Raw genomic sequence first — 16385 nt, 5'->3', positions numbered from 1 at the left:
CCTCAGCCTCCCAAAGTGTTGGGATTACAGACTTGAGCCATCACCGCCCAGTCTCCTCTTTTCAATCTCTATTCAACTTCAGTAATTTAGGCCTTTTTCCTAAGAATAGTATGGCAGTGTTGCCTTTTTATTAGTTTTCTTGTCCACCTGTTTCTCTCTAATCCAAAACTTTTGTGAATTGCCAACAGCATTTTTTTTTTTTGAGAATAGAAAGTATTAAAGAGTATTACATAAAGGTAAGAATTGTTTCTTAAAGCACTTGTTTCTGTAAATATGTATATGAGTACTGGGTTATATTGCAAAATAGGTTTCTGGATGGCTTCCAAATGATCTTTGTAATTAGGTTATCCAAGCTCCCAAAATCCTTTATTAGTTCTTAGTGGGCATCAGGATAAATTTTAAACTCCTCAACTTAGCACATAGATTCTTCATTATCTGGCCACTGTCTTCCCTTTTAAGCTAAGCTACCACCATTGCCCCTAAAGTATGAATTGTGCCAGTTACATATATCTATTGAAGTTCTGTCATGATGTCTTAATGCCTTCCCTTGTTTCTGTCTAGATGCTTTTATTCACCATCTCTTCAACTTGGAGGCAAATTCTGCTCTATCCTTTGAATCAGTTAAAGGCCCTTAAGCATATGAAAAAAAATGCTCAACTTCATAATTAAGTGCAAAAAAGCTACAACGAGTTACACTTTTATATCTGTCAAGTGGCAAAGATCAAAACATTTGACATCCCGTTGACAGGGTGTAGGAAAAGGCACTCTTACTAGTAGAAATGATAATTGAGCAAATTCAATCAAAGTAACAGTTATTCTTTAGTTCCCTGATTCTACCTCTAGGAATTTGTTTTTTTACAGATACTCCCACTCACATAGGAAGTAAGATACGTGCTAGCAGCATTGTTTATAATAGGAATAAGAGAATGGTTTAATAAATTATGGTGTACGCTTTCACTGGCATATTCTGCAACAATTAAAACAAGAATGAGAAATCTCCTTGCATACTGTTATAGAAAGAACACTAGGATATATTATGAAATGTCAAAATCAAGGATCCAAGTATGTATCATTTGTATTTATTGTAAAAAAAATTAAAATTGTATTTGCTTATATATGCATGAAATCGTTGTGTAAGGATCCAATAAAAATTAATGGTATGGTTATTTTGAGGTAGGGCAAACTACTTGGCTAAGGGTCAGCAGTGAGAGAGTGATGTCCCTATGTATCCTTTCATTCTTTTTTTAACTTTGTGAACATATTACTTATGAAAGTTAATTAAAACATATATGAAATAAAAATCAATAGAAAAGATCTGTTTCAAATGTAACTTTCTTCACATTTTCTCTCCCTCCCAAACACACACAACTCCTTTCAATTTGATTTTGATGCTTTTCAGTTTTGTACTCCCATTGCATGTCTATTCACAGAACCTATCCTTGAGAGTTGGTTGTTGTTTCATTTCCAGTAAAAGCTCCTTGAATATAGATACTGTCTTTTTTTAATGTTGAAAAAATTTACCTCTTTTTTCTCTCCACACAGACTTCTAAGTACTTAAAAATGTTGCTCAGCATATTTAACATTATTATAGTTCATATTTCCTAATGGGGAACAGCATTTTTCTCTTATATTCCAGTATTGTTTCTGCCTCTATTAATAAGGTTTCTGATAATATATGTCAGTGGAGATATTTCTTTGGACTTATATCTTTCAGCTTTTCTTTAGATAATGGCTCTTAAATGTTGGTCTGCAGGCAGGTGACAGGCAATGATATGAAAATCATATGGGGGACTTATTAAGAATATAGATCAGCAGGGCCCATCTCTCCATATGCTGATTGAGTAGTACTGGGGTGAGCTGGGGAATCTATTTTTAAAAAACAAGCCCTTCAGATGGTTCCGTTACAGAGGCAGGATTAGAAACAGCTGTATTACATATTGTTAGGAAATACCAGATTTGTTCTTAAATAAATAAAGGGGGATTATACATTAGCTGTCACTACCACCTCCTGTAGGTAAAAAGAAGGTCCTTCTCAAGCTCAACGTCTTGGAAAGTGAGGTAAAGGTTAACTAGATTTCATGAGTTGTATTTAGTGTTCGTTCACCTGTTTGTGTGGGGCTATGCTATGTGCAGTTTATAGACCCATCCTTGCTCTCTGTGAGCTTAATGTCTAAATAAAATAAAGGTTGTTGTCAATATGTAGTTAGAAGGGCATACTAACATAATTTATGCAACTCTTTGCATTGTATTAAAATGTGTTTCTGTTTTAGCTTGTTGATGATTGGAGTATCTGCTTTCTACTGCTCAGAAAAATAGATCTGACTCCTTGGAATATGTTTCTTGCTTTGTTTTGTTCTTAAAAGATTGTCATTTTCCTTTGAAAATTTTCAGCTCCTTAATTTCAAGGCAACAGAAACATTACAAAACAAGTTTCTTTGATTCCAGTATATTCTTAGAACACATTTAGCCCGAGATTATATATTATATGGAAACCTGAAGATGATAGTTCCTGCAATAAATCAGTTTTACATACAAAGTGATTCATCAGTTTTTGATTTTACATTGAAAAATTATGGGCTTTCTGTGAAAATTTCACTTACAAGTCATATTAACAAGAATTAATCAATGTCACACCAAACCATAAGACTTAGAGTCATTAGGAATTAATTAAAACTGCATTATTATGGCAATGACTCAAGATCCTCTTTTTCTGAGTTTTTTCTGAGAATTACTTTGTATTTGCCATAGTTAATTCATTGAGGGGGAAGGATGTGAATTCTGAAAAGAAATTAATTGAAGATTGTAGTTAAATTGCATGGTAGATAGCTTTTGATCATGATCGTTTATTTCTAGATTTTAATGATTGTCTAATTCACTGTAATTTCTTTAGACTTTTAATACAGGCAGGCTATGACGTTAATATTAAGGACTATGATGGCTGGACACCTCTTCATGCTGCAGCTCATTGGGGTAAAGAAGAAGCATGTCGAATTTTAGTGGACAATCTGTGTGATATGGAGATGGTCAACAAAGTGGTAGGCGTTTTAAATGTATTTTAATACTTTAACTTTTAGAAATATAGTTTTAGAAAGTATATTTAGAAATATAGTCTCAAAAGGTTATAAGGATTACATTATATAATTGTATTTTTATTAACTGTATAAAACATTTTTTCAGCCAACTGACTTACTAATTAATGGTTTAAGTCTTTTCAGCTACTGTATGAGGTGGTTCTGGCCTTGTACTGCAAAGAAAGAAGTATTACTCTTTGAGTAATCAGATTGCCATACATGTAGAGTAGATTTGGATACTTGCATTGATACTATGTTCTTAGGAATTCAGAAGCTAAGAAAATGTTGCATTCCTACGTGAATGTTTTCTGCCACCCCTTTGAGTTGGAACACATGTAGAAGTGTGTTTCTAATTCTTTATCTGATGGTCTTTTAGCTTGCTTATAGAATTCTTTAAGTGACATGAATAATGAGGTCTTACAGCAGGTGATGACAGTAAATATAACTATAAAGTTTTATGCCAAAGGGGATCATTGAGATGCAACATCATCTAGTCTTCTAGTTGTGTAGATGAGAAAATAGTTCAGTTGAGTGAGGTAAATGATATACTTAATACCACAATTATGTAGAAGGAGGGAGGGAGAAAATGTCATACAGGCGTTTTTCACAAAATCATGAAGTTTCAGGTTATCAAGTTTCTTGTTAAACTAGACTTCTTTCCTCTACTCCTTTTTAGATGCACTATCAGTCAATAGCCAGTCACCAGTATTCCTGCTAGTCTCTTCCTACTCTGTGTTGATAGATAATAAGTGTCATGGAGAGCTCAAAACATGTCTCCTCTAGTGGGTTTAATTACCTTTCCATAGAATGTTCCTTATATATTGCATTTTATAGGATAATATCATAGGTTATGTAGCAGAGATTCATAAAATGATCTCATCTTTATTCAAAATAGGGCTAATTCTTTTGCTGTTTTTGGAGTAGAGTTCTAAATATCTTATTTTCATTAACTGATTTAAAACTATATATAAGAAATGTGCAGGCATGAAAATCATAGGAATTGGTAAAAATCTTAAGGAAAGTAAAAAAATTTGGGGGAATGATTGGTTTGTACTTATATACAAATACAAAAATCTTTGGGTTGAATTTTTAGTTAAAACTTTCATAATTCGTTGTTTTCCATCATAATAGTTGTTTTGTAATCAGCATTAGAAGACAAATAAATATTGATACTATTTAAGTAAAAGGCCAGCTAATTTTAGCTTCGCAAGTCGTGTTACCTCTCTTTTCATGTAGAAATTCCCCTTCAGAAATTTTTTTCTGAAAAGATTAGCGGATACATGTTAGCCTCTGAACTCTGGTCTGCATTCTTCTCTCCCAAACAGTGACCTTTTACCACATGTCCATTCATATGGGCAGTGCTGATAATTGGTTCATTTAGTAACAGTAGCCTCCGGATAAGAACTAGATGAGAGAAGCTTATTAATTGAAATGGTTTCCAAAAAGGATTATTTCACTTACAAGTTTAAACATGGTGTGTTTCCCCTACTGAATCAGTATTCTAGTGAAACATACACAATATATAGTATGTATGAGAAAAATTATTTTATTTGCATCTGGCCAACAATTGTCTAATTCCTATGCCATACAATTTATCATAATTTTGCTATCAGAGAAGGAGTGCATGTAAAATTATTTTGCCTTGTATCCTTTTTTAAAAAATTACTATAGTAGCAGCTCCTTATGTCACTCTAAATTTTATTTACTCCTTATCTGTCATTCGATATTTCAGTAGATCTTTATGTGATCTTAAAAGAATTGTGAGCCAGGCCTTGTGGTGTGCACCTGTAATCTCAGCTACATGGGAGGCTGAGGTAGACTGATCGCTTGAGTCCAGGAGTTCAAGGCTGCAGTGAGTCATGGTTGTGGCACTGCGCAGCAGTGGGCAACAGAAAGAGACCCTGCTCAAAAAAACCCCGAAACAATTGTGCCTCATATTTACATAGAATTTAAAGGTTTTCAACCTTTTTTACACATATTACCTAATGCAATTCTTTTAACGACCCTGTGAAATTAAGTTTTTTGGATTCAGGAACATGATCAGAGAAGTCAAGTATATTTTCCTAAAACCCTGAAATTGTTTTTTCTTTTTATTCTGCTAAGTTCCTCTACAACTTCTTTTCATTTTAGTTTCCTCATCTTTTATTTTGCAAGATACTATTAAGCTATAAAAATACAAATTTTAATCAAAATATTATTTTTCTTTTAAAAATCAAGATTTTAAAGACTGCTTTTTATAGTGAGGAGCTACATAATGTCTATAGCACTCTAAAGGACTTTGCCGTAAATATATCCAAATACAAGGCTTTTTTTTTCATTTGAGAAGTTCTATTTTAAGACCTTGATTTTTAAAATTTTAATTTCATAACTTTGCATGTATGAATTAGACTGTTTTTATTGTCTACATTTTAAAATGTCATACATCATGTTCAATCAAAATAAATTACTTTGCCTTAATTGTGTAAGCCTGCCTATGTGAATTTATATTGTCATTTGATACCTTCCTTAGTACATACAGATTGAAGATTATTACTAAATTGTTTTAAAAATGATATTAAAGATGTGCACTTAAGGTACTACCAGAGTTTAGATGAATTGTTTAGTAACAGAAAACATGATTTGGGAAAATAATGTATAATATAGTAAGTGTAACAAATATATAGAAAATCTGAAACTCTTTCTACATGGAAGTGGGAGAAATGCTCTAAAAATATTTAAAGATTTCAGTCTCATTTCTTTAAATTATTTGCAAACTGTAATACATATTTACTGTCATTTTAATTCATTATTATAAATTATGTGGTACAGACCTTAAATATAAAGGTTTTTATTTGCTTTCTTAATTTATTAAAATAATTGCTTTACTAGAATGTATCTAAATATTGTTCTTTCTTTAAATATTGACTAGAATGCTTTTCTGGTTGGAATTTCTCTTACCAAATTAATACAATGGTTAGCAGACAAGTTTTTAGATTAATATAACTGTCATTATAAAGATTTAAATGAATAACAAAGCTATTTCTGCTATTAATGGACACAAGAATTTTTTTACCCTAATTCCATCTGAATTTATTTTTATTTTTGATAAAGACAAAATGACACACTAGTAGAGACCTAGATTGTATTCCCACTTTCTCTTAATGACCTGTATGACCTTCGGCAAATACCATGCACTCAGACTGAGTTTCTTCATCTGTACAGTGAGAATCATTCTGATACTTGTCCCAGCTATGTTATTCGTTGTTGTGAAGATGAAGAGGTTGTACCTAAAAAAAAATTTGGTTAGAATAAGTGAGTAAAGAAAAATGAAGAAACTATGAAGTTAGACTTATAATGTTTCTAGTGTGTTTGTGACTCTTAATAGATGTATTGGACTGATTTTTTTTTTAAGCAGTTATTTTTAAGATAGTTCTCTTGATAGAGTTTTTATGTTCTCACCTCAGCATTGTGTCCTCATTTGTTGCCTGGTTGCTTTGAGTGACACTGCTTATATACTATAATGTGTTTATACTCTATCAATGAAGCATAGTAGCCTTATAGTAGTTAAGAACCAAATAATGTTTATAACTTCATGACTGTTAGCTTTGTAACTGTGCTGCAGATTGTTTAAAGAGCATGTTTAAGTTGCAGTTAGTTGATGAGTGTGCTTTTTTTTGAAATTAGAAATTCTTATAGTCCACATTTTACTCTAGTTTGATTCTGTATCAGCTGCTGTTTGCAAAGTAGATTCATTTATCACAGGAGAAAGTGAAAATAAAGGTTAGTAGGGTGATCCAATTTCTTATTCTTAAAGAGGAGAGTTCCTTGATTATTAAAGTGACTCCATTGCATTTAACTGCCACAAAAATTTAATTACAGTTCAAACATTTTCAAAGTGGGGTAGTTCATTCATGAGAAGGGTTGATAATGCTTAAATGATATTTAAAAAGAAGTCACTGAATTATTTCCACATAACAATATTAAACACACTTTACATTAAATGTATAGCATTATTAACATTTTAGAACTGATTATATAAAGCATATGATATAGCAAAACTAGAATTAACATGTATTTCTAATTTAAAGGGCACCTTAAGTTTTGAGCCAGTTATTTGATTTCAGAACTATTTATTCTTCAGGAATTTAAATCTTGGCTTCTATTTCCCAAGATTGAAATGGGAGGAAAGTTTATTAAAACTAAAACTTTTTATCTTGGACTGAGTGGGAAAGGATAGATTGTCTCTTAAATTCCTACTGGAAAGACTTTCTAGCAAGAAAAGGCAAGTATGATAAGTATTTTTGAATCTTGTAAATTTATATACATACTCACCTATTTTGAAAAAGCAGTATTTTATATACTTTGAAGATGTACTTCATAGGGCTGGGCACAGTGGCTCATATCTATAATCCCAGCACTTTGGGAGGTGGAGGTGGGCCTGAGCCCTGGAGTTCAAAACCAGCCTGGGCAACATGGTGAAACTCCATCTCTATAAAAAAATACAAAAACTAGTCAGGCATGGAGGTGTGCACCTGTGGTCCCAGCTACTCCGGAGGCTGAAGTGGGAGGATCACCTGAGCCCCAGGAGGTTGAGGCTGCAGTGAGCCACGATCGTGCCAGTGCAACTCCAACCTTGGTGACAGAGCGAGATCCTATCTTTAAAAAAAAAAAAAAAAAAAAAAAGATACCTTTCATAGACAATGGCTTTTTATTTTATTAACAGGCCATGGGAAAAACTAGCTCAGATATTGGCTAGCTTATAGTTTGTTTTATAGTGTTTGGAAATTAGCTTCTTTCTGAATAGATGTTAACATCCTGATGTTGGTATAGAAACAAGGGTTGTTGTTTGTTTCTAAATGGAAAAATTAATGTGATTTTAGAAGCCATTATTTCTTACCCATTCTGATCTTGTTGTGGATATAGGAATACTATTAAGAAATTTTAACTTTCTTTCAGAATTATATTTTTTGTTGCTAAAAACATTTTTTTTCTGTGAAAGGATCATATACTGGATAACATACAAAGAAGACTATATTCTAAATAATGAACTTGTAAGCATCCTGGAAACTTGTACAGTAGGGCTATTATAAGGACTAATGCAGGCAGCAGGAAATATTCTTACTATGTTTAGTCAGCAGCTCTTTGAAATTTTCTCTTTCACAGTGAATTAAAATGCATTGACATATGTTCATCTGGACTAATTTTAAAAATTAAGCCATACCTGTGGCTGGCTGAATGTTAAACAGCTTAAATATATATATGTATATATATATATATATTTTTAATTTTATTACTCTACCAAGAATTTAATTAAGTTTTAGGAAGTCATCAAAAAGAAAAAGCCTCAAAAGGTTAAATTATCCAGTAATTTCGCCCTTAACTGTATGTTGAAGAAAATGAAAACAGGTGTCCACACAAAAAGTTGTATATGAATGCTCATAGCAGCATTATTCATCATAGGCAAAAAAAAAAAAAAAAAAAAAAAAAAAAATGCAGATGTCCACCTGATGACTAGATTGGCAAACTGTATATATCATGCAATGGAATATTATTCATTAAAAGAAATGAAGTGATACATGCTATAACATGAATGAATGAACCTTGAAAACATGTAGAGTGAAAGAAGCCAGTCACAAAGAACCATATATTGTATGATTCTATTTATATGAAATGTCTAGCATAGGCAGACCTATAGAGACAGAAAGTAGATTAGTGGTTGCCTTGGGCTGGTTGCAGACAGTGACTACTAAAGGGTATGTTCCTACTTCTTAGGGTGATAAAAATATTTGAAATTGATTATTTTGATAGTTGTACAACTCTGAATATCCATAAAACCATTGAATTGTACACTTTAAATGAGTGATTTGTATGGTATGTGAATTATATCTCAATAAACTGTTACCAAAAAAAATAAGGGGAGATACTCTCAGCTTCTGTCTCACATAAATTTCACATACATTGCCTTAGAGTTGTATGTTTTTCCAGTAGTTATTGTATCATTTATAACCACTGTAAAAATGTTATCCAACTTCTTTCTATAAAATTATACAGAATTACTGAAGGCATTTTATGATTTACTTACTTTTGACCATCACACCATCCCCCCTTGTTTCCTACGTAGGGCCAAACAGCCTTTGATGTAGCAGATGAAGACATTTTAGGATATTTAGAAGAGTTGCAAAAGAAACAAAATCTGGTATGTTTGATGACTGTCTAATAATTGCCTATATTATCTTAATAACTTTGAATTTAAGACAATTACAAAAGTATTCTTGTGATGTTTTGTACTTTTTGGTTTTAAGTTATCCTTAAGTTTCACTAAATGATAGTGAAAGAGAATAAAGGGTGGTGATATTTAGCCTTTTGTGTTGCTTATCCCCATTTCTATTTCCTCTCCTTCTCAAAATGAATACTCATATATGTCCTCAAGAACAACATGTTTTTATAATTTCATTAGAGGGTTTTACTTAAAAGATAGAATCTATAAAATCTCATATATCCAATAGCAGGTCCTAGATAAGCAAGGAGTTATGTCACTAGAAACAGTTTTTTTTTTTGGAGATGGGGTCTCACTCTGTCCCAGGCTAGAGTACAGTGGCGCGATCTCAACTCACTGCAACCTCCACCTCCCAGGTCTGAGCAATTCTCCTGCCTCAGCCTCCTGAGTAGCTCGGACTACAGGTACACGCCACCATGCCCAGCTAATTTTTTGTGTTTTAGTAGAGATGGGGTTTCACCATGTTGCCCAGGCTGGTCTTGAACTCCTGAGCTCAGGCAATCCTCCCGCCTCGGCCTCCCAAAGTGCTAGGATTACAGGTGTGAGCCACTGCACCCAGCCAGAAACAGTTTTTTAAGTAAAATATCCTCAGCCAGCCTAAGTGGTTAGTGGATCTCGACTTTTTCAGTAAAGTTGGAGGGATGTAAAAAATCCATCTTAGCCCTGCATGGAGCTTTTTAATTGTCTAGTCTATTTCATTCTTTATTCAAGCTCTTTCCTTTTCAGGTAAAAATTTATTTATTTCTTTGTTTTGTCTTATTTAATGTCTGAAAAACTACTTTGTTATTATTTTAAACTCTGCATCTTAGTAATAGTATTTTAATAGTTTTCTTATTTTCCTTTGCATAACTTTGTACAAAGCTCCATAGTGAAAAACGGGACAAGAAATCTCCACTAATTGAATCAACAGCAAATATGGACAATAATCAGTCACAGAAGACCTTTAAAAAGTGAGTAAAATATTCAAGTACATTTGTTACTTTTGTGAATGAGTTGGCATAGTGGCCACAGGCATGATTATTGTGGATCTGAGAAGAATGAATATATTTTAACCTTTTATGTTTCTAATCATTTGAACACTGTTTTCCTTTAACAGCAAAGAGACGTTGATTATTGAACCAGAGAAAAACGCATCCCGTATTGAATCTCTGGAACAAGAAAAGGTTGATGAAGAAGAAGAAGGAAAGAAGGATGAGTCTAGCTGCTCTAGTGAAGAAGATGAGGAAGATGACTCGGAATCAGAAGCTGAAACAGGTAAAATTAAAAGATAAATGCATTTTCGTTGAATTTTGTGGCAGTGTAAAATAAGACAAGATCAGACGTAATTTTTAAATTTTTCAGACTGATTTGCTACTTGTTTAGATACCTGCCACGCTACTAAATTATCTTTCAGTGAATGCTAGAAACTTACATATAGTTGTGAATTTATTATTATTTAATTATCTGGAGGCTGTTGTTCACCTCTGCATTTTGCCGACCTATATTTAAAGAAGTTGCAGAGGCTTCTAAGACTCCTTAGGTACAGATAGGTTGTGAGTGGGTTCTCAGCAATTCAGAAATGCTCCTGTTCCTTCTGAGGTCCAAACGTCCAGGATGCCGGTCCCAACAGCATCCCAAATTTTCCCTAAGAAATAGTAAAGTAGGAATGGAGTAAAAATTCTTTCCTGTGAGGGTGTGGGGGAATTTGCTTTGTTTTGAGAAATTTTAAAGATACAGAAAAGTATAATATAATAAACATTCATATTCCAACAACCTAGACTTAAGACTTTAACTACTGTGACATTTAATCATATTTACTTCAATTTTTTAAATAAAGTTAAAACATTATAGATGTTTTTTTTAGTCACCCACCCTAGTCTGGTTCCCTTTCCTTCCTTCAAAGGCAATCACTATCATGAGTTTTTTTCTGTAATCTTCTAGTTCATTTTTATACTCTTACATATGTGTATTCATATGTAACATATAACAATTATAATATTGTTTTGTGTTTTTTTATATGGTAGGAATTGTTATACATCTTTTTATGTTTTTTATATTTGTCTATAAATCTATTTCTATAACTTTATCTGCATTTTTTTTTTTTTAGCTATTGTATAGTATTCTATTAAATATGTCTGTTTCCATTCTGATGAACATTTACCTTATTCTCAAACTCCTGGGTTCAAGTGATCCTCCTCAGCTTCTCCAGTAGCTGGGACAACAAGCACATGTCACCATGCACACCTAATTTTATTTTTGTTTTTTGTAGGGTTAACTATTTTTCTGAGGCCAGTCTTGAACTCCTGTCCTCAAGCAATTCTTCCACCTCAGCCTCCCAAAGTGCTGGGATTACAGGCATGAGCCACTGTGCTCAACCTATAGCCTAAAGTTATTTTTATGCAGTTAATCTCCTCCCTGGGAGACATTACTTAGCTCTCAGTCTGTAGTCAAGTATATCATTACAAATTAAACTATGTGCACGAGAGAGCCAAGACTTGCACCCAGATCTCCTAACTTGTATTTTAAGTCTTTTACTACTTAGGTAGTATAATTCAAGAACTAGAAGTCCAGGCATCTCTTTGAAAGATGTCTAGGTTTTTGTTGACTAAATTTTTTCTTCGTTAGCCCTTGTTTGTATTCAAGTCACTGTTCAATGTTAGACACCAAGGAACTATTTAAAACAAACAAGAGACCTTAGGCCAGTTTTACCACTAGCCAGCAGATCTTCTGCTATCTTTTGGTTGAATTTCCTTGATTATAAAATGAGAAAAATCGGGCTATATGACCTGGATGGTTCTTAAAACTCTAGTATTCTATTAAATATAACTAATTACCATCAAATTGCATTGTATTTGTTCCCGGTTTGGAATTGAAACGTACTAATTGCTCTCTGCTCAGTTTCTCACTGAGCTAACTTTAAATGTTCCTCTGAAGCATTGTACTATGATAATTTTGTTCTTCCTGTTGCTAGTGGTCAGTTGTGCCAGGAAAATTTGACTCTGTCTCAAGAATTAATCCATGTAAACGCTGTGTGGTTCCTTTCCTCTCACTCTTTTAATATCAACTAGGCTTTATCATACTTTATTTGGAAAGCTTGAGAAAGCAGCCATTTCCCTGTAGAGCTACAGCTTAATTTGACAATTTGTAAACCATTTGTTCTTTCTACTTTTTGTAAGGTTATTTCCTTGGGAAACTATTTGACGTAAAATAACTATTTGACGTAAAATAACTATTTTGCTGAACTTTGTAAAATAAATTATTTGCCAAAACAGTTTTTCTTCAGTGTTCTTTCTCTTCTCATAAAGCAGATAAAAATGAGAGTGCAATCATAAGTTTTAGTTACCTTTCAAACAGTTCACAAATGTGAAAGTTAGTTGAGAAAATGAGAAAGAGAAGTACATTTTTGCTTTTAGGGTTCTTTCTTCTAGGACTTTTTTGTTCTTTGTTGAAATCAAATGGATAGAAAGACTACAGCAATATTAATAACATTTACAAAATAAGTTGGATAGTGGGGCTGGGTGCTGTGGATCATGCTAGTAATCTCAGCAGTTTGGGAGTCCAAGTCTGGAGGATTGTTTAAGCTCACGAGTTCAAGACCAGCCTGGGAACATGGGGAAGCCCTGTCTTTACAAAAAAAAAAAATTAGTAGGGGTGGTAGTGCACACCTGTAGTCCCAGCTACTCAAGAGGCTGAGGTGGGAAGATCACTTGAGCCTGGGTAACAGGCTTCAGTGAGCCAAGATCATGCCACTGTACCCCAACCTGGGCAACAGAACAAGACCCTGTCTCAAAGTAAATAAATAAGTTGGATGGTGGTACATGGGGTTTATCTTATTTGTTATTTATATCTCCTACTAGACTGTAAGTGAAGGTATTTTGTCTTTTCATTGGCTGATATATCCCTAGTACCTAGGGCACTACTTGAGGAATGGGGACACTTATTATTTGTTGATTGATTCTCTACACAGTTAGGTGGATTATTTTCTAAGAAGATGATATTGTGCCCATTTAACTGTAGACATTTTAGGAGTGGGAAGACATGCTCTTTGGGACGTGTTTAACCGTACTGTTTGACAGGAATGTAAGGTAATTATTGACAAAAGCACTTTTAGATTTCCTTGATTAAAGAGGAACCATCAGTTTTAGATCAGTAATAATAGTTGTTTATCCATTAGAAAATTGCATAGCTATTGTTAAGTTTTTAGTTACATTGCATTCATGCATTCAAATTTTAAATCTTAAATTTCTTTTTATTTTCTTCATTTTAAAAGTACAGAAGTCAGATTCTATTTGTGCGTTTTATTGTCAGAAGCTTTGTTGTGTATCTTTATTATCTTAACTATTTATTTCAGCATATATAGAGAGACAAGTCTAGAAGCTCCCTGAAAAACTGACTTGCGAAAAGGAATCACAGTGGGGAAAGACTTTTAGTTAACAAAACCTTAAGCAAAAATGGAATATAAAATGATTTTTTCCCAGCCATTGAGACCAAATATATGTGGAATCTTGACTCTTAATTGTTTGTCTTTAATAGATAAGACAAAACCGCTGGCTTCTGTGACTAATGCCAACACTTCCAGTACACAAGCAGCTCCTGTAGCTGTTACAACACCTACTGTGTCATCAGGTCAAGCAACACCTACATCACCTATTAAAAAGGTAAGCCAAAATTGTATTTGCTGAAAATACATGTATTCTATTTATGTACCAGTTGGACTAACTCATTAAAGTAATTCTGAATTTTTATAGTCTGTTCCAAAAATATGTAAGATTTCAGAATATAAATATGTATTTATGTTTCTAAGTTGAATGAGATTTCTTCTGAATCTTGTTTTTTTATCCTTTTTGCAGTTGATATTACTGTTGATATTATAGTTGGTAGTTAACAAATATTACATACAGTTGATAATAAATGGCGGAAAGATAAAAATTTTTGTAATATTAAAATCAATGATTGTATTAGTTTTTATTTCTAACTTTTATTTTGAGAAGCTCAGGTTTTATATCCTTTATCTCTATTAAGTAGAGGTGTGCATGTTGATAATTTCACACATGGGTAAGTTACAAAAACTACTACCACAAGTCAATGAGAGAACTAGAATCCAAATTTTTTAAACTCATAGTACAAAGCATTAGGCAGGCAACTTTGGTATGCCAGTTAGGAGCACGATCTCTGAGGTCAGATAAACCAGAGATGAGCTCCTGACTCTACCTTAGTTGTTATGACCTTGAGCAAGTTACTTACTATCTTCCTTTTGTATAACAAAATAAAATAAAGAGAAATACAGTTAATATTGTAAGGATTGGTTGAGATAGCCTGGCCAGTAAACTGAGTGTGTTTTCAAAATGTTAGTTTTCTTTCTCTTCTCTCTTTCTGTTCTCTCTCTGTTCTCCATCCCTCTTGTCTCTTCTCTCCACCGAAGCAGTGTTTTCCAGTTAGTGTGTTGATCTTTTTAAGACTTTACGTTTTCCTGCTTCTCTGGAACCTGTCTTTCTTTTAACCCAAATTAACGATTAAGAGTTTTTGTTTGTTTATGTTTGACCTACTAGTCTCTTTTCAAAGATTTCTCTTCACCCGTCCTTTTTTTAATCATTTCCCTCTCTGTCCACACGTATCTTTTTTTTTAACCAAACCCTTGAAAAATTGATTGCAGTAATCATAACACTTCATGCCTAAATATGTCAGTATGTATCTCCTAGTACAAGGCTATTATCCTTCATTCTCAAAATAATCACACTTAGGAAATTTAACTTTGGTATAATACTATTATTTATGTTATTAATAACTAATATACATACCCAGATTTTCCCAGTTGTCCTTTGAGTCTTTCTGTTTGTTTTTTAAAATCAGGGGTCCACTTGGATTGTACATTGTGTTTAGTTGCCTTTGAACTTCTTATTTTGTTGCTCGTTTGACATTATTTGCATGAGTTTAAGGACTGATTGGTTTTTAAATCCTCACACATTTCTGTTGTGTTGTCAGTCTTGCCAATATTTGGATTTGGCTTTCGGTGGTCAAAATATAGATCTTTTTGAAATCATAAACTGCAGAATAAAAAAAAAATCCCTGCTGTTAGTAATAATCCTTCTCTCAAACTTCCCAAGGAAGGCAGTAATGTAAATTATTAGTGGTAGAAATGTGTTGGTTTCATTGGTACATAGTTTGAATATTGAGAAACGGTATGAATGACTTATCTTACCTTACATATTCCAAAACTGAGGACTTCTTGAATTCAGTTAGAACTCATGTTCATATGATAATAATTATGTATGCTTTAGTAAGAAATTCTCTAAAAGCAGTTTGTCTGCAAAATTTTGAAGACTGTTAATCATCCTATAACTAGCGTCACTATAAACTGCTTTAATTAAAGTTTATTTTACTTCTAGGACCCCCATGTACTTCTTCAGTGAATACTAAATTCATTCCTGCATCTTTTGATCTGTTTAGACTATAAGGTTATCAGAAATTCCATCTCCCTGGAATACCTAGGCAAGAAACTGGCTTTTTTTTTTTTTTTTTTCTTTTTGAGACAGAGTCTTGCTGTATCACCCGGGCTGGAGTGCAATGGCACGATCTTGGCTCATTGCAACATCTGCCTCCCAGGTTTAAGCGATTCTTCTGTCTCAGCCTACTGAGTAGCAGGGATCACAGGCACCTCCACCACACCTGGCTAATTATATTTTTAGTAGAGATGGGTTTTCACCATGTTAGCCAGGGTATTCTCGAACTCCTGACCTTGTGATCCGCCCACCCAATGTACTGGGGTTACAGGCGTGAGCCACTGCACCCAGCACTGGCTCTCTATCTTTTGGGTATTTGGCTAAGTAATCCCTTTCCTGTTATTACGGTAAACTTCCTGTGTTCAATTTTCTTTTTCTCATATACAGCCAACATTTATGGCAATGTAGTTCTCAATTTATACCTAATGCCCTAACTGAAAAGAAATACTTTATAACCTCTGTTAGTATAGTGGGCCAGTAATCTCTTTGCTGTAAAAGTTCTTATTCAGAATCACTCTTGATTCTGTAATTAAACTAATATAATAACATCTGCTTCTAAATTTGCATATTTAGAAACTA

The 16385-nt window shown here is 33.3% G+C and overlaps 1 protein-coding gene across 5 annotated transcripts in view; it reads left to right on the top strand.

Annotated features, from left to right (window-relative positions):
• Positions 1–16385, top strand: part of PPP1R12A (protein phosphatase 1 regulatory subunit 12A) — a 168756-nt gene that overhangs the window by 104985 nt on the left and 47386 nt on the right. For all 5 annotated transcript variants that reach the window (XM_054441789.2, XM_054441791.2, XM_054441788.2 and 2 more), the window contains exons 5-9: positions 2891–3035; positions 9172–9246; positions 10189–10277; positions 10424–10581; positions 13840–13964. In XM_054441789.2, the coding sequence (XP_054297764.1) occupies positions 2891–3035; positions 9172–9246; positions 10189–10277; positions 10424–10581; positions 13840–13964 (592 nt within the window). The remainder of the gene's footprint in view (positions 1–2890; positions 3036–9171; positions 9247–10188; positions 10278–10423; positions 10582–13839; positions 13965–16385) is intronic.

Source organism: Pongo pygmaeus, chromosome 10, assembly GCF_028885625.2.
Source record: "Pongo pygmaeus isolate AG05252 chromosome 10, NHGRI_mPonPyg2-v2.0_pri, whole genome shotgun sequence".
In the NCBI taxonomy this organism is placed as follows: Eukaryota; Metazoa; Chordata; class Mammalia; order Primates; family Hominidae; genus Pongo; species Pongo pygmaeus.
Note: the sequence above shows the minus strand (reverse complement) of the source record. Positions and strands in the feature narration are given on the sequence as shown.